This window comes from Mandrillus leucophaeus, unplaced genomic scaffold (assembly GCF_000951045.1).
Source record: "Mandrillus leucophaeus isolate KB7577 unplaced genomic scaffold, Mleu.le_1.0 Scaffold146, whole genome shotgun sequence".
Classification (NCBI taxonomy): Eukaryota; Metazoa; Chordata; class Mammalia; order Primates; family Cercopithecidae; genus Mandrillus; species Mandrillus leucophaeus.
In genome coordinates this window covers 2,832,414-2,850,337 of record NW_012101432.1, presented here as the reverse complement: position 1 = coordinate 2,850,337, position 17,924 = coordinate 2,832,414, and the positions used below count along the sequence as shown (strand labels likewise).

Here is a 17,924-nt window from a genome sequence, read left to right as displayed (position 1 = left end):
AAGCAAGAAGTGAGAAGTGCTTTTTTTTTTTTTTTTTTTTTTTTTTTTGAGATGGAGTCTCACTCTGTCGCCCAGGCTGTAGTGCAGTGGCATGATATCAGCTCACTGCAACCTCTGCCTCCCGGATTCAAACTACTCTCCTGTCTCAGCCTCCTGAGTAGCTGGGATTACAGGCACCCACCACCATGCCTGGCTAATTTTCGTATTTTTAGTAGAGACAGGGTTTCACCGCGAAAGTGCTTTTCTCCTATAGGTGAAGTAGTGTTTCTTTCTCATAGTTTTCAAGATAGTGCTTTTGTCTTTAGTTTTCTGAAGTTTGACTATGATGTGTCTTGGAGTGTATTTCTTTGAATTTATTCTATTTGGGATCACTCAGCTTCTTGAATCTGTAGATTTGTGTCTTTTGTGAATTTAGGGAAATTTTTAGCCATTATTTTTCAAATCCACTTGGGACTTCAATGGCACAAATGTTAGCTCTTTTGTTATAGCCAATGGGTTCCTGAGGTGTTGTTCATTTTTTTCCAGTCTATTTTTTTCTGCTTTTCAGATTGGCCAATTTCTATTGTTCTGTATTCTTGTACATTAATCATTTCCTCTGTTCTCCCTATTCTGTTGCTGAGCCCTCCCTTGAACTTTTGAAATTTTTGCTGTATTTCTTAATTCTAAAATTTATATTTGTTTTTTCTTTTTATACTATTTATTTGCTGAGGTTTCTATTTTTTCATTTGTTTCAAGTGTTTGTGTAATTGTTTATTAAAGCATTTTTATTACAGCTGCTTTAAAGTCCTTGTCAGATAATTCCAACATTTGTGTCATCTTAGTGTTGGCATCTGTTGATTGTCTTTTCTCATTGAAGTTGGGATTTTCTTGGTTCCTGGTATGAATGATATTTGATTGTATCCTAGACATTTTAGATATTATGTAATGAAACTTTAGATCTTATTTGAATCTTCTATTTTATTATAATATTCTGTTTCACTGGACTACTTTAACCTTTTGCTGATGGGGAAGAAGGGGGTGATGCCTTGTTACTGCTAGGTAGGGGTTGTAAGTCCGGGTTCTCCATGTGGCGTCCACTGACAGCACCCCAACAAAGAGGCTGGGACACCTCATTGCAGCCTGACAAGGGTGGAACTATAGATATCCTACTCAACCTTTACAGTAGGGGTAGGGCTGCAGTTTTTTTCTATGATGTTTGCCTGGAGTAGAGTGCTTATTGTCTAAGTTTTTTGCTTTCTAGTCTTCCCCTTTTCTGGTCCTTTGGTTAGGGAGAGTGGCTTTTCTTGAAGATTTTGTGTGTGTGTGTGTGTGTGTGTGTGTGTGTGTGTTTGTGTGTCTTTGCCTGTTGGTGTTTTTAGATTGCTGGCTTCTGCGGAACTAAATCTGGGATATCTGAGGCAAACAACAACAACAAAACTCACTGAACTCACTGCTGTGTCTTTCCTTGGGTCCTGAAGTCCCTAGCTGGTCTGCCTTCTCTCCACCTTTCAGAGTCTTCTTATGTTTGTTTTATAAATAATGCTCAGGGTTGTTATCTGTACTTAACAGGAGGTACAGAGAGCAGTATATCTACTCCCACTTGTCCTAGAGCTGGAAGCCTCCACATTCTCACATTCCTACTCCTCTGCTAATAGCGCTGGCTCCTTATGACCTACTGAATCAAGACCCCTCTGCTTTTGGTTCTAGAAAGTCATATACCTTTCTCTAGGACTCTGTGACCTAGATATTGGCAGACACAAAAGATTCTCCTACAGAACTTTACTTCAAATCTGCAAGGAGACTGAAAGCTAAACATTGTTTGTTACACTTCACTGTGCAGCCTGCTCCCCCAGCAGAAGCACTGTCAGTGGAATTTCTGCATAATGGGATGACACCTGGGGGACACTACCTGTTTCTTCTGACTGCTTCCTTGACTTTCATGTATCTTCCTGTAACAGGTGAAATACATATGGGAGGTCAAGAACATTTTTATATGGAAACCCAAAGCATGCTTGTTGTTCCCAAGGGAGAGGATCAAGAAATGGATGTCTACGTGTCTACACAGTTTCCCAAATATATACAGGTAACATGGGGCCATTGTGGAGAGGACATGGCTAAATGATTTCCGGCCAGTGAAATATATCAAGAGCAATTAGAGATGAAAGTATATTTGGGAGGTTGAGGTGGGGAGATTGCTTGAACCCAGGAGCTCAAGGCTTCAGTGAGCTGTGATCACCCACTGCACTCCAGCCCGGGAGACAGTGAGACCCTGTCTCTAACACAAAACAAACAAAACAAAACAAAAAATGTTATTTCTTCAGGGACTGAAGAAATATTGAGTACTAATAGCCATATTGATTTGGGTATTAATAGTCATATGAGTTCAATGCTTTTAAAAGAGTGTTATTAAAGTGGGAGCCTTTTGTTTGTGGATTGTAGCTTTAAAACCAGTTATGGAATCAGCAGATCTCTTGCTCAGCTCTTGGAACCACTGTTAAGAACACAGGAGAAGAAAGAGCAAGACCTGCTCTCCAAAGTCTATGGTACCTAACTCACATGAAACAGGAAACAATATTGAAAAGGATGCAACCAGGTGCTAAATCAGCAAAGGCAACATTTACATGCGTGGAGAAATTAGGAAAAAGGAGAGCTTGCTGAGGGCTAGAATCATCCAGGAAGTCCCACAAAGAAGTCTTAAGTTTGAATTCAGATTGAGAGTAAGGTTTGTCTAGATGGTAGGACGAGAGAGGTCATTTCCAGGCAATTCCACAGCAAGATCAAATGACATCCATTCATTTATTTTCTCAACTCTTCTGCAAGCATTTGTTGCCTGTTTCCTGTACCCCAGGCAGCATATGCATGGAAGGAAGGAGGAACAGCACAATGACCACCCCAGCTGAAATGGAGGGGTGCCTTAAGGGAAGCTAGGTTTAAGCATCAGGTTGAGAGTAAGGGAAATGAGGCAGACGGGTCTTGATTCTGGTCATAGGGAGCCAGTGCTCTTAGTAGAAGAGTAGGAATGTAAGACTGTGGAGAATGAGGCCTCATAAAAGGCAGGATCCTAAGGAGGGTCAGAGGAACTCCGCTCTAGGCCTGCTTTACTCTTCACTCCCTGTGGGATGTTGGGTCCGTAACCTCATCCGTCTCAGGCTTCACATCTGTAAGAATCAATTATTAAGACTAAATGACCCCTAATCATTAGGATGGCAGAAAAGAGTGAGATCTGCATCCAGGAAAGACCAACTAGTCAACTTTAGCAGCAATCCAAGCAAGAAGTGAGAAGTGCTTTTTTTTTTTTTTTTTTTGAGACAGAGTCTTGCTTGGTCACCCAGGCTAGAGTGCAGGGTGCGATCTTGCAACCTCTGCCTTTCAGGTTCAAGCAATTCTCCTGCCTCAGCTTCCTGAGTAGCTGGGATTATAGGCACGCACTACCATGCCTAGCTACTTTTTGTATTTTTAAAAGAGATGGGATTTCATCACGTTGGCCGGGCTGGGCTCGAACTCCTGACCTCAGGTGATCTGCCTGCCTTGGACTCCCAAAGTGCTGGGATTACAGGCATGAGCCACCACACCTGGCTGAGAAGTGCTTATTTTCCAGCAGAGACAGTAGAATGCGGGGAAAAGACCCATGCTGAGTGAGGCTTAGAAGACTGCAAAATCCCACGGCTTCAGGAAACGTATGCCTAGGGATTAATGTGAATAGAATACTTTAGGTGTGGTTCATGGGGAAAATACAAAAAAGTATGAGCACAAAAATATGTCACTGGCAATGAAAACACTACTAATTAGTTTTGGCAATGTCATCATAGCCAAGTATTGCTGAGATCAGGTGGGGCTGTGTGCCAGGGTTGTTGAACATTATCCCATTATTTAGCATAACCACACGGTGTGGGTATCATGTGCAACATTAAAGAATCAAAACATCTAGTGGCTGTCACACTCCCATTTCAGGGGACAGTTTTGTTTGTTAAGATCATAGATGTGACAATAATAGTCACAGTTAAGTCCTTGCTGAAGATGGATCAGATTAATCAGAACTATTATTGTTCACAGGACATTGTTGCCTCCACCTTGAAGCTCCCAGCTAACAAGGTCATGTGCCATGTAAAGCGTGTTGGTGGAGCATTTGGAGGCAAGGCGTTCAAAACCGGAGTCTTTGCAGCCGTCACTGCATTTGCCGCAAACAAGTAAGTGGAGAAAATCTGCTAAAAATAAAATGAAGTCACGCTGAAAGTTCTCACTGTCAGAATCAATGAGGAAGAACCTGGGCCAAGATTATTTAATATCACATATACTATACAAACACACAATCAAGCTGCCAGCTTATTATACTTACTTGTCTTATACTGTCCTATAGAAACCAAAATAAGAATCAATTACTGAAAATAATAAAAGCCACAGAAAAAATATTATAATACCTAGAAAGTGGGCAGAAACAGGTCCTGAATGGGTGGGAGTTACTTGTCCTCAGCACCTGCTGGACTGAGCTATGTATGTAGAGGTCATATATATGACTTTTTGAACCATGTACCTATGTATACATATACACATATATGTTTATATACATACACATAAACATATATGTATGTTTGTGTGTATATATGGACATTCTTCAATATATCAAAGATATTTTTGTAAAATGGGGTCCCATATATACACACATATATACATATATGTACATATACATACACGCATATGTGTATGTACATACATATACATTTGTGTATATATGTGTATATATGTATATGTGTGTATATGTATATTTTCTTGATTTAAATAGAGACTTTGCTTTTGTTATGCTTACATTCATTTATATAGCCATTTTCCTTTGAGGATCTCAAAAAATTCTCATGGAAAATTGTCTCTGGAGCAGGCACACCTAGAAGGCTTAATTTGTTTGCTGAGTAATATGGGTCAGTTCCTCCATCTCAGGAAGCAAAAAGACCTTGATTCCAGATCTCTCCCATCAGGGAGCACTTGGTAGTTACACAGCACCTGCATTCTTCCATTTCTGGTGAGTCTAAAATAAGACCTTGGGACCATTTGCCTATAATAAAGGTTGTTACTGCAACGGGAAATGCTCCCAACGCAATGCCCTGGAGCCCCTGGCACCCGAGAGCCTCCGTTCCACAAGTTGCAAATGCCTGGCACTACTCCCTGACCTCACGGGAGGAAAGCTCACTGTGTACGCCTTAGGTCAGCAGAGGCTAGGCGTGGGAAGTAGTTGTGTTGTTCTGTGGTGCGCGTAGGCTTCACTCAGGCTCTTGCTAGGAGTTATATAAACCCCAGAGAATGCCTACTAGGTAAGAGAGTTTACTTCACTTGCTTTTTTTCTGTTTTAGACATGGTCGTGCAGTTCGCTGTGTTCTGGAACGAGGAGAAGACATGTTAATAACTGGAGGCCGCCATCCTTACCTTGGAAAGTACAAAGTGAGTACAAGAAGGTGTGGAGGAATGATTTATGTTGTAGATATAACATCCTATCAGTGCACAGGGCAGCCTTTGGCTGCTCTCTAGTGGGGAGTAACAATGAGCAAATCAACAAACAGAGCATCTATTTAACTTTCTATTTGTTGCATTGACTTTTAATTACTAGCTGGTTCAATGGAGGCTTTTCTGCTTAGCTCAAAGATGTCAGTTTCAGAAATAAAACACTTGGTGCTAGCTGGTATTGGCTGTACAGAGCGAATAACTAGGAAACATGAGTGTGTACATCATTAAAGTAGATCTGATTACCATACTTATTCCCACATATTAAAAAGGTAAAAGTAGAATAATTCTCAGAACAGTATTTGTAATAAAAACAATTATTTATAAATGGATTCCTCATTCTTCAATGTATCAAGGATATTTTTGTAAAATGGGGTTCCAGAAATTCATAGAAAAAAATTTGTAGCAGAAAATAGTGATTCTTTTGCTTTATAAGAAAAATTGTACTTGTCAGAGTGGGCTAACTGCTCTAACAAACAACTTAAAAGCTCTTAAGCTTTCATTATGTCATTTCTTGCTCAAGTAACAGCTCGGTATAATCATTGAGGGGGAAAGGGGGAGGATTCTGCTTTGTAAAATCATTGAGGACTGGAGCTGTTTCCATTTATTGGTGCCACTGTGCCCTTGGACTGCATCATCCAATATAGTGGTCCCTAGGGGCATATGACTATTTAAATCTAAATTATCCAAATGAAATACAATTAGAAATTTAGCTCCATAGTTGTATTAGCTATATTCCAAGTGCTCAGCAGCCACAGGTGGTTAGTGTCTGCCATATTGGACAGTGCAGACGCAGAACATTGCCATCATCACAGAAAGTTTTACTGGGTATCACTGCCCTGCAAACTCTGATTCTTCCAGGAGATCTTTTGCTGAGGGCAGCAGACAGGGAAGAGAGAGAGAGCATGGAGTGCCATGTGGTTGGTGCTTTAGGTTTTAGGCACCGGACCTCAGTTGTGCCCAGATGTCATTGGCGAGACCTCTGTCACCTAACTGTAAGGGAGGCTGGGAAATGTCATCTTCCTGTGCGCCCAGGATGAAAGACAATAGGATTTGTTAAATGCATAGCATTGTCTCCATCACAAAACTGCATAACTACATACAGGTTTTTTAGGAGATAATGAATGTTTCCATTTCACATCACACTCTAAACTGTATTTTGAATTTGATCTAGCTCAGAAATATTTGTTACAGTAAACTTTATCCTGAAGGAGATTTTTTAAAATAAGACATATGTGAAGTCATTACAAAAACATAACAATCTCAGGTTAAAAGATGGAGACAGGAATATGAGTTGGAGTATATATAGGCACCTTCTTAGAGAAGCTAAAAGATAGGTCTTCAAGAATGGAGGCCAGGCACGGTGGCTCAGGCCTGTAATCCTAGCACTTTGGGAGGCTGAGGTGGGTGGATTGCCTGAGCTCAGGAGTTTGAGACCAGCATGGGCAACACAGTGAAACCCTGTCTCTACTAAAAATATGAAAAATTAGCCAGGTGTGGCGGCAGGCACCTGTAATCCCAGCGACTTGGGAGGCTGAGGCAGGAGAATCGCTTGAACCTGGGAGGCAGAGGTTGCAGCGAGCCAAGATCGCGCCACTGCACTCCAGCCTGGGTGACAGAGTGAGACTCTGTTACAAAAACAAAAAACAAAACAAAACAAAAAACAGAATAGATAGACAGAAAGAAGGCATGCCAGGTGTGGGAATAGTCAGAGCAAAACTACAGAGGTGTAATAAACATGGCATGTTTGATAGAGGCAGGAGTAAGGGGAGAGGGGGAATTAGAACACAAAGCACTTCCTGGAGGGTAGTGAAAAATAGGATTGATGGGCTTAGGTGATGCCTGACTGAGAGGGGCCTACAGTCCCAGAGTGGGAAGTTTAAACTTGATCTTAAAAGAAAGAGTGAGACTGAGTGAATCCTTGACTGGCTCAGTGCCGTAATTAAACATGGGTTCTTTGGGGAGGCTAAGAGGATGGTCTGGGGAGGAGAGAGGATGGAAGCTGGTAGACCAGCGGGAGGCAGCTGATGCATTCAGACATGAAGCAGTTGGGGGGTCTGAGATATGATAGTAAGATGTAGAAGAGATGGGTCCAAGAGCCATTATAGTGTAAAATAAAACAAGATTAATGAAAATCTTGGCAAAATGCAATGAAGAATAAAACCATAAATATGACTTGGAGGGTTTTAGAAGAAAGCAACAAGTTGGAAGGAGAAGCCGATCTGGAAGGACAATGAAGAACTTGTTTGTGTAAATGCTGGGGGAAGAAGTGACAACAGGACCCTGAAGCAGAAATGTCCTTCACACCCATGGGACTTTGTTGAAAGGACTGGATTATAGTGACAGAAGCCGTTGCCATAATGGTGACTAAAACTATGAGAAAATAGTGTTTTCTGACGGAGAGTAGTGTGAGGAAAGGTGATATGAATACTATTTATGGTAGTAATATTAATTATATTTAGAGTACTTGCTATGTTTCAGGCACTTGCCTATAATTTTCTATGTGTTGCCTTATTTACTTCCATTTCACAAATCGCCTGTGTGGTTACATAGCTTGCCTAAGATCACAGAGCTAGTTATATATTATCCAAGAAATCACTGCCAAATCCAATGTCATGACGCTTTTCCCCTATGTGTGGAGGGTTCACAAATGACAAAATTTAGAGAGACTTGGCCACTGTTCCAGCATTCGATGTCGGTTCTCTTCCCCAGGCTGGATTCATGAATGATGGCAGAATCTTGGCCCTGGACATGGAGCATTATAGCAATGCAGGCAACTCTTTGGATGAATCATTATTGGTAAGTGTTTTAAGGAACAAGTTCACATTCCTGAAAGAGTGTTACATAAAATGATTTAACTTAGAAAATGTCCAATAGTTAAGTAATATTTGATTATAAAGGCATAATGACCATTCTTGCAGGGATAGCCATGTGTTACTTCCTGGTGTCAGCCCAGAGATGCTGGCTGAGTTGTATCTGTGTTCACCCCCGGCTTCCCAAACTTAGAACTCTTTTCCCAGATTCACACATGAGACCAAGCTTTCTCAGCTTTGGCCCTACTGACATTTTGAAGTGTGTAGCTCTTTATGGTGGGGACTATCCTGCTCATTGTACCATCTTTGGCCTCTACTTAGTAGGTGTCAGTGGCATTACCACCCTCTAGTCTTTTTATTTTTTACTTTTTACTTTTTGAGACAGAGACTCCCTCTGTTGCCCAGGCTGTAGTACAGTGGCTCAAGTGATCCTCCTACCTCAGCCTCCCAGGTAGCTGGGACTGCAGGTACATGCCGCCATGCCTAGCTAATTTTTTTTAATTATTATTTTATAGAGATGGGGTCTCACTATGTTGCCAGAGCTGATCTCAAACTACTAGGCTCAAACAATCCTCCCATCGTGCTGAGATTACAGGTGTGAGCCACTATGTCCACCCCAACCCCAAATAAAAATGTTTCAACCAAGCCGGGCACGGTGGCTCACGCCTGTAACCCCAGCACTATGGGAGGCTGAGGTGGATGGATCACTTGAGGCCAGGAGTTCGAGACCAGCCTGACCACGTGGTGAAATCCTGTTTCTACTAAAAATACAAAATTAGCTGGTTATGGTGGCACACACCTGTAATCCCAGCTATTTGGGAGGCTGAGGCAGGAGAATCACTTGAACCCCGGAGGCAGAGGTTGCAGTGAGCCCAGATTGCGCCATTGCACTCCATCCTGGGTAACAAAAGTGAAACTCCATCTCAAAACAAAAAAGAGTTTCAACTAAAATGTTAACAATGAAAAATGTCTCCAGACATTGCGAAATGTCCCCCAGAGCAGGGAAAAGATTGCTCACGATTAAGAACCAACACATTAGACTCAATGCCAACACATTTTTTTCTGTTTTCTCTGTCTTCTAGGATATTATAATCATTACATTATATAAACCCAGTGCTTGGGGCCTGTGAACATATCAAAGGCCTTTGTATGTTTGAAATCTTAAAAAATGCATTAAGGCCAGGCGTGGTGGCTCACGCCTGTAATCCCAGCACTTTGGGAGGCTGAGGCAGGTGGATCACGGGGTCAGGAGATTGAGACCATGCTGGCTAACATGGTGAAACCCCGTCTCTACTAAAATACAAAAAATTACCTGGGCATAGTGGTGGGTGCCTGTAATCCCAGCTACTCGGGAGGCTGAGGCAGAAAAATGGTGTGAACCCTGGAGGTGGAGCTTGCAGTGAATGGAAATCACGCCACTGCACTCCAGCCTGGGCAACAGAGTGAGACTCCATCTCAAAAAAAAAAAAAAAAAAAATGCATTAACTCCAAAATACAAAAATAATAATGCTCTCAAAGGAAACATTATTCAAATACTTAAAAATTATTTTATAGCAAAAATGTGTTTAATTGGGGGCATGGGAATATTTTAGCATGTTTGATGAGATGTAAAGAGGGCTGCCATTCCCAGCCTGGTTTTGGTATGAGGTCGTAGGATGGTGAAACAGGTTCAGAAGGTCTTAATCACATCAACTCTGGATTTCTCCAGGTGATAGAAATGGGACTTCTGAAAATGGACAATGCTTACAAGTTTCCCAACCTCCGCTGCAGGGGTTGGGCATGCAGAACCAACCTTCCATCCAACACGGCTTTTCGTGGGTTTGGCTTTCCTCAGGCAGGGCTGATCACCGAATCTTGTATCATGGAAGTTGCAGCCAAATGTGGACTATCCCCTGAGAAGGTAATGCTAAATTAGCTTCACAGACAAAACATGTGGAATGTCAGAGAATGGGGGCCATTCAGGTTGAGGAATTTGAGACCCAGAGGGGTAAATGATTTGTGCCAGGTCCCCCAGCTAACTGGTTAAGGCAGAACCCAGACTCCAAAGTTCAGCAATCCTCACCCCCTTACTCAGACGCCTGCTCCAAAATCCCGAAGCAGAAGATCCTGAGGAGTGAGCACTGCATTCTCCCCTGGCTGGTGAGAAGCTTCCCTTGGCTGGGGGTATAACTGCTACCCACAATTCCATCAAGGCTGTTGTTCCCCGCTTCCCGAACATCTCAGCCAGCTGTGAAAAAGTTGGTCATTTCAGTTGCTAAACTGATCTCCTTTTTGTTCTTTTTTTTCCTTTGTAACATTAATAGATTGGCTTTTATTTTTATTTATTTCCATAAGTTATTGGGGTACAGGTGGTATTTGGTTACATGAGTAAGTTCTTTAGTGGTGAATTGTGAGATTTGGGTGCACCCATCACCCGATCAGTATACACTGCACCATATTTGTAGTCTTTTATCCCTCGCTCCCCTCCCACTCTTCCCCCCAAGTCCCCAAAGTTCATTGTCTTTGTGTCCTCAGAGCTTAGCTTCCACATATCAGAGAGAACATATGATGTTTGGTTTTCCATTCCTGAATTACTTGCTTAGAATAATAGTCTCTAGTCTCATTCAGGTCACTGCAAATGCTGTTAATTCATTCCTTTTTTATGGCTGTGTAGTATTCCATCATACACACATATATACTTATACATACACACCACAGTTTCTGTATCCACTCATTGATTGGTGGGCATTTGGGTTGATTCCATGATTTTGTTATTGTGAATCGTGTTGCTATAAACATGTGCGTGCAAGTATCTTTTTCAAATAATGACTTCTTTTCCTCTGGGTGGATACCCAGTAGTGGGATTGCTGGATCAAGTGGTAGTTCCACTTTTAGTTCTTTAAGGAATCTCCACACTGTTTTCCATAGTACTAGTTTACATTCCCACCAGCAGTGCAGAAGTGTTCCCTGTTACTGCATTGAAGCCAACATGTACAGTTTTTTGATTTTTTGATTATGGACATTCTTGCAAGAGTAAGGTGGTATCACATTGTGGTTTCGGTTTGCATTGCCCTGATTATTGGTGACATTGAGCATTTTTTTATATGTTTGTTGGCCATTTGTATATCTTCTATTGCAAATTGTCTATTCATGTCCTTAGCTCACTTTTTGATGGGATTGTTTGTTTTTTCTTACTGATTTGTTTGAGTTTGTTGTAGGTTCTGGATATTAGTCCTTTGTCAGATATGCAGGTTGTGAAGATTTTCTCCCACTCTGTGACTGTTCCTTTTGCCATGCAAAAAGCTCTTTAGTTTATTTAGCTCCCAGCTATTTATCTGTGTTTTTATTGCATTTGCTTTTGGGTTCTTGGTCATGAAATCCTTGCCTAAGCCAATGTCCAAAAGGGTTTTTCCAATGTTCTCTTCTAGAATTTTAATAGTTTCAGGTCTTAGGTTTAAGTCCTTAATCCATCTTGAGTTAATTTTTTATAAGGTCACAGATGAGGATCCAGTTTCATTCTCACTACACATGGCTAGCCAATTATCCCAGCACCATTTGTTGAAAAGGGTGCCCTTTCCCCACGTTATTCTTTTGTTTGCTTTGTCAAAGATCAGTTGGGTGGAAGTATTTGGGTTTATTTCTGGGTTCTCTATTCTGTTCCACTGGTCTGTGTGCCTATTTTTATACCAGTACTACACTGTTTCGGTGACTATGGCCTTCTAGTATAGTTTGAAATCAGGTAGTGTGATGCCTCCAGATTTGTTCACTTTGCTTAGTTTTACTTTAGCTATGCAGGCTTTTTTTTGGTTTCTTATGAACTTTAGAATTGTTTTTTCTAATTCTGTGAAGAATGATGATGGTATTTTGATGGGAATTGCTTTGAATTTGTAGATTGCTTTTCAATATGGTCATTTTCACAATATTGATTCTACCCATCCATGAGCGTGGGATGTGTTTCCATTTGTTTGTGTCATCTGTGATTTCTTTCAGCAGTGTTTTGTAGTTTTCCTTGTAGAGGTCTCTCAACTCCTTGATTAGGTATATTCCTAAGTATTTTATTATTATTATTTGCAACTATTGTAAAAGGGGTTGTGTTCTTGATTTGATTCTCTGCTTGCTCACCATTGGTATACAGAAGAACTTCTGATTTGTGTACATTAATCTTGTATCCAGAAACTTTGCTGAATTCTTTTATCAGTTCTAGGAGCCTTGTAGAGGAGTCCTTAGGGTTTTCAAGGTAAATGAATCATATCGCCAGCAAACAGTGACAGTTTGACTTCCTCTTTGCCGATTTGGATGCCCTTTATTTCTTTCTCTTGTCTGATTGCTCAGATTAGGACTTCCAGTACTATGTCGAAGACGAGTGGTTAGAGTGGGCATCCTTGTCTTGCTCCCGTTCTCAGAGGGAATGCCTTCAACCTTTCCCCATTCAGTATTATGTTGGCTGTGTGCTTGTCATAGATGGCTTTTATTACATTAAGGCGTGTCCTTTTTATGCTGATTTTGCTGAGAGTTTTTATCATAAAGAGATGCTGGATTTTGTTAAATGCTTTTTCTGCATTGAGATGATCATGTGATATTTGTTTTTAATTATTTTTGTGTAGTGTATCAGATTTATTGACTTGCGTATGTTAAACCATCCCTGCATCCCTGGATCCCTGGTATGAATCCCTCTTGACCATGGTGGGTTATCTTTTGATATGTTGTTGGATTCGGTTAGCTAGTATTTTGTTAAGGATTTTAGCATCAATGTTCATCAAGGGTATTGGTCTGTAGTTTTCTTTTTTGGTTATGTCCTTTCCTGGTTTTGTTATTAGGGTGATGCTGGCTTCATAAAATGAATTTAGTTAAGGTTCCTTCTTTATCTTGTGAAATAGTGTCAAAAGGTTTGGTACCAATTCTTCTTCAAATGTCTGGTGGAATTCTGCTGTGAATCCGTCTGGTCCTGGACTTTTTGTTGTTGGTAATTTTTAAATTACCATTTCAATCTCGCTCTTGTTATTGGTCTGTTAAGGGTATCTAATTCTTCCTGATTAAAACTAGGGGGTGTATATTTCCAGGAATTTATCCATCTCTTCTAGGTTTGCTAGTTTATGTGTGTAAAGGTGCTCATAGTAGCTGTGAATGATCTCTTGTATTTCAGTGTTGTCAGTTGTAATATCTCCTGTGTTTGTTTCTTAGTGAGGTTATTTGGATTTTCAGTCTTCTTAGTTAATCTTGCTAATGGTCTATCAATTTTATTTATCTTTTCAAAGAACCAGATTTTTGTTTCATTAATCTTTTGTATTTTTTTTTCCAGTTTCATTTAGTTCTGCTCTGATCTCGGTAATTTCCTTTCTTCTGCTGGGTTTGGATTTAGTTTGTTCTTGTTTCTCTAGTTCCTTGAGGTGTGACCTTAGCATGTCAGTTTGTGCTCTTTCAGTCTTTTTGACATAGGCATTTAGGGCTATGAACTTTCCTCTTAGCACCGCCTTTGCTGTATCTCAGAGGTTTTGATAGGTTGTGTCACTATTGTCATTTAGTTCGAAGAATATTTTAATTTCCATTTGATTTCGTTTTTGGTCCAATGCTCATTCAGGAGCAGGTTATTTAATTTACATGTATTTGCATGGTTTTGAAGATTCCTTTTGGAGCTCATTTCCAGTTTTATTCCACTGTGGTCTGAGAGAGTGCTTGATATAATTTCAGTTTTCTTAAATGTATTGAGCTTGTTTTATGGCCTATCATATGGTCTATCTTGGAAAAAGTTCCATGTGCTGTTGAACAGAATGTATATTCTGCAGTTGTTAGAGGGAATGTTCTGTATATATCTGTTTAGTCCATTTGTTCCAAGGTAGAGTTTAAATACATTGTTTCTTTGTTGACTTTCTGTCTTGATGACCTGTCTAGTCCTGTCAGTGGAGTATTGCAGTTCCGCACTATTACTGTATTGCTGTCTATCTCATTTCTTAGATCTATTAGTAATTGTTTTATAAATTTGGGAACTCCAATGTTAGGTGTGTATATGTTTAAGATTGTGATACTTTCCTGTTGGACAAGGCCTTTTACCATTATATAATGTCCCTATTTGTCTCTTTTAACTCTTGCTTTAAAATTTGTTTTGTCTGATATAAGAATAGTTACTCCTGCTCACTTTTGGTGTCCATTTGTATGAATTGCCTTTTTCCACCCCCTTACTTTAAGTTCATATGAGTCCTTATGTGTTAGGTGAATCTTCTGAAGGTACTAGATGGTTAGTGAGTTCTTATCTATTCTGCGGTTCTGTATCTTTTAAGTGGAGAATTTAGGCCATTTATAGTCAATGTTAGTATTGAAATGAGAGGTACTGTTGCATTCATCATGCTTTTTGTTGCCTGTGTACTTTTGTTTGTTTGTTTTTGCTTTTTAACATGTATTTCTGTTTTATAGGTCCTGTGTGATTTATGCTTTAAAGAAGTTCTGTTTTGATGTGTTTCCAGGATTTGTTTCAAGATTTAGAGCTCCTTTTAGCAGTTCTTGCAGTGGTGGCTTGGTAATGGTGAATTCTCTCAGCATTTGTTTGTCTGAAAGCAACTGTATCTTTCCTTCATATATGATGCTTAGTTCCACTGGATACAGAATTCTTGGCTGATAATTGTTTTGTTTGAGGAGGCTGAAGATAGGGCCCCAATCCATTCTAGTTTGTAGGGTTTCTGCTGAGAAATCTGCTGTTAATCTGAGAGTTTTTCCTTTAGAGGTTACCTGGTGCTTTTGCCTCACAGCTCTTAAGATTCTTTCCTTTGTCCTAACTTTGGATAACCTGATGACAATGTGCCTAGGCGAAGATCTTTTTGAGATGAATTTTGAGGTGTTCTTTGTGCTTCTTGTATTTGGATGTCTAGGTCTCTAGCAAGGCTGGGGAAGTTTTCCTTGATTATCCCCCCGAATATGTCTTCCAAGCTTTTAGAATTATCTACTTTCCTAGCAACACTGATTATTCTTAAGTTTGGTTGTTTAACATAATCCCAGACTTCCTGGAGACTTTGTTCATATTTTTCTATTCTTTTCTCTTTGTCTTTGTTGGACTGGGTTAATTCAAAGACCTTGTCTTTGAGCTCTGAATTTCTTTCTTCTACTTGTTCAGTTCTATTACTGAGACTTTCCAGAGCGTTTTGCATTTCTAAAAGTGTGTCCAAAGTTTCCTGAATTTTTGTTTTTTCTTTAAGCTATTTATTTCCTTGAATATTTCTCCCTCACTTCTTGTATCATTTTTTGATTTCTTTGTATTGGGCTTTGCCTTTCTCTTGTTCCTCCCTGGTTAGTTTAGTAACTAACCTCCTGAATTCTTTTTCAGGTAAATCAGAGATTTCTTCTTGGTTTGGATCCATTGCTGGTGAACTAGTGTGATTTTTTGGAGATGTTGAAGAGCCTTGTTTTGTCATGTTACCAGGGTTGGTTTTCTGGTTCCATCTCATTTGGGTAGACTCTGTCAGAGGGAAGTTTAGGGCTGAAGGCTGTTGTTCAGATTCTTTTGTCCCATGGAATGTTGCCTTGATGTAGTACTCTCCCCCTTTCCCTATAGATGTGGCTGTGAGCTGAACTGCAGTGAGTTTTGTCTTTCTTCTGGGTCTAGCCACCCAGCAAGTCTACCCAGCTCCAGGCTGGTACTGAGAGTTGTCTGCACAGAGTCCTGTGATGTGAACCATCTATGGGTCTCTCTGCCACGGATACCACTGCCTGTTCTGGTGGAGGTGATGGAGGGTGCAGTGGACTCCATGAGGGTCCTTAGCTTTGGTGGTTTATGCTCTATTTTTGTACTGGTTGGCCTCCTGCTAGGAGGTGGCACTTTCCAGAAAGCATCAGCTGTAGTAATGTGGAGAGGGTCTGGTGGTAGGTGGGGCCGTAGAACTCCCAAGATTAAATGGCCTTTGTTTTCCACTACCAGGGTGGATAGGGAAGGACCATCAGGTGGGGGCAGTGCTAGGCATATCTGAGCTCACACTCTCCTTGGGTGGGTCTTGCCGTGGCTGCTGTGTGGGTTAGGGGAGAGATTCCCAGGTCACTGGAGTTGTGTACCTAGGAGAATTATGGCTGCCTCTGCTGAGTCATGCAGGTTGTTAGGGAAGTGAGGGAAAGCCAGCAGTTACAGGCCTCTCCCAGCTCCCATACAAACTGAAGGGTTGGTCTCACTCCCACCGTGCACCCCCCAGCAGCCCTGAGTGTGTTTCCAGGCAGAGGGTGTGATGGGCTTGAAAACTTGCCCTGGGCTACATCCCTCCCAGCTGCCAGAGAAAAGGGCTTGGTTCTTCCCCGGCCTGTGGAGTCTGCACACCAGATTGTTGCCCTCCCACCGAGCTCTGGCCAGGAGGCTTCTTGCCTCATTCAAATCGTTACAAAGTTCAGCTAGAGATTTCTTTCTCCCTGTGGAGTTTCACCCCTTGCTCCTCTGGTCACCCCCACCCCCTGATGGATCCCTGTGTTGTTAGGCAGGAATGGCCTGCTAGGGGACACAGCAAGCTCCTAGGGCCTTTCTGCTGCTTCCTCTATCTGCATTTTGCTCAGCTCTCTAAATTGGCTCAGCTCCAGGTAAAGTCAGAATCTTCTCCTGCAAACAGACCTTCAGCTTCTCCAGTGGAGGTGTATGTTCGGGAGAGGAGAATCTCCCTTTCCCTCTTCCACAGCTGGGGCACTCACAGTATTTGAGTCCTGCAGAAGTAGTCCACTTCCTTCAGAGGGTTTGTGAGTCCTCTCGGGATTACTGCTTTGTTCTTGCAGTTGATCTGGAGCTAAAATTCACAAGGCGAACTTCCACAAGCTGCTCTGTCCAGAGCTGCAATCTAGTCCTGCCTCCTGTCTGCCATGATGATCCAGGTTCTCCTTTCGATTCTTTCAGTCTCAGCCCCAACTTCGTTTATCGACAAGGACTTTCACCTGCCTGGCTCCTCTTCCCAGATCCTGGAGTGGAATTAGTGTGGGGAGATGGGGTGAGCTCTCTGTCAGCCCCTTCTCCTCCCCTGTGCCTTCTGCTGTGATGCTGATGCGAGGAGGAAGAGGAGAAGGACCAGGGAAAACAGCCAGTTTCTCCCTCTGTGACTTCTCCCAGCAAGCTCACAGTCCTCTCTTTGGTCAGATGTAGTCACTTTTCAAATACATTGTCTATGGCTCCATTTCTACCAGCTCTTCCAAAAATTGGCAGTCCTTGGACCATCAGGGGGCGGCTGGCACAGCATTCCACTGGTGACCACACCTCTCTGCCCATGCCCCAGCAATCTTTAGAAGGCCCCACATCCCAATTCATCTACCATCTTTCACCCAATAATAGCCACCTTCTTTGCTTCTCTCGAATGTGTGGGAGGCCTTGCTCCTCCCTTCCTGGCCATCCCACTAGACTCTCTCCTGATGTCCTGCCACATTTGGTAGCACTATGGAGGAGAATTACAGGAAGACCTCCCTTCATCCCCAGGGAAGTTAGAGCAGGAAACAGCCTCTTAAAAACACCACTTTTCCCCAAGTGGGACAGCTCATTAATTTCCAGTCTTTCTCTTACAATGATCTGAGAATTTGCTTAGGAGGGTGGGGAGAGTGTGTCTGTGATGGCTCTGTCAGCTTAGGGAAGGGGCTGGCCACAAGTGCTAAGAGTTTTCTCAGCTGAGAATGTGACATACTTGGCACCTTTTATTATTAGCTGAGGGTCTTAATCGCCAA

General features: G+C 41.6%; 1 protein-coding gene across 1 annotated transcript in view; it reads left to right on the top strand.

The window, feature by feature from the left end:
* LOC105535457 (aldehyde oxidase 1) overlaps positions 1-17,924 on the top strand; it is a 97,914-nt gene that overhangs the window by 58,408 nt on the left and 21,582 nt on the right. The window contains exons 20-24 of the mRNA XM_011974561.1: positions 1,938-2,062; positions 4,033-4,166; positions 5,322-5,409; positions 8,182-8,268; positions 9,991-10,182. Coding sequence (XP_011829951.1) covers positions 1,938-2,062; positions 4,033-4,166; positions 5,322-5,409; positions 8,182-8,268; positions 9,991-10,182 — 626 coding nt within the window. The remainder of the gene's footprint in view (positions 1-1,937; positions 2,063-4,032; positions 4,167-5,321; positions 5,410-8,181; positions 8,269-9,990; positions 10,183-17,924) is intronic.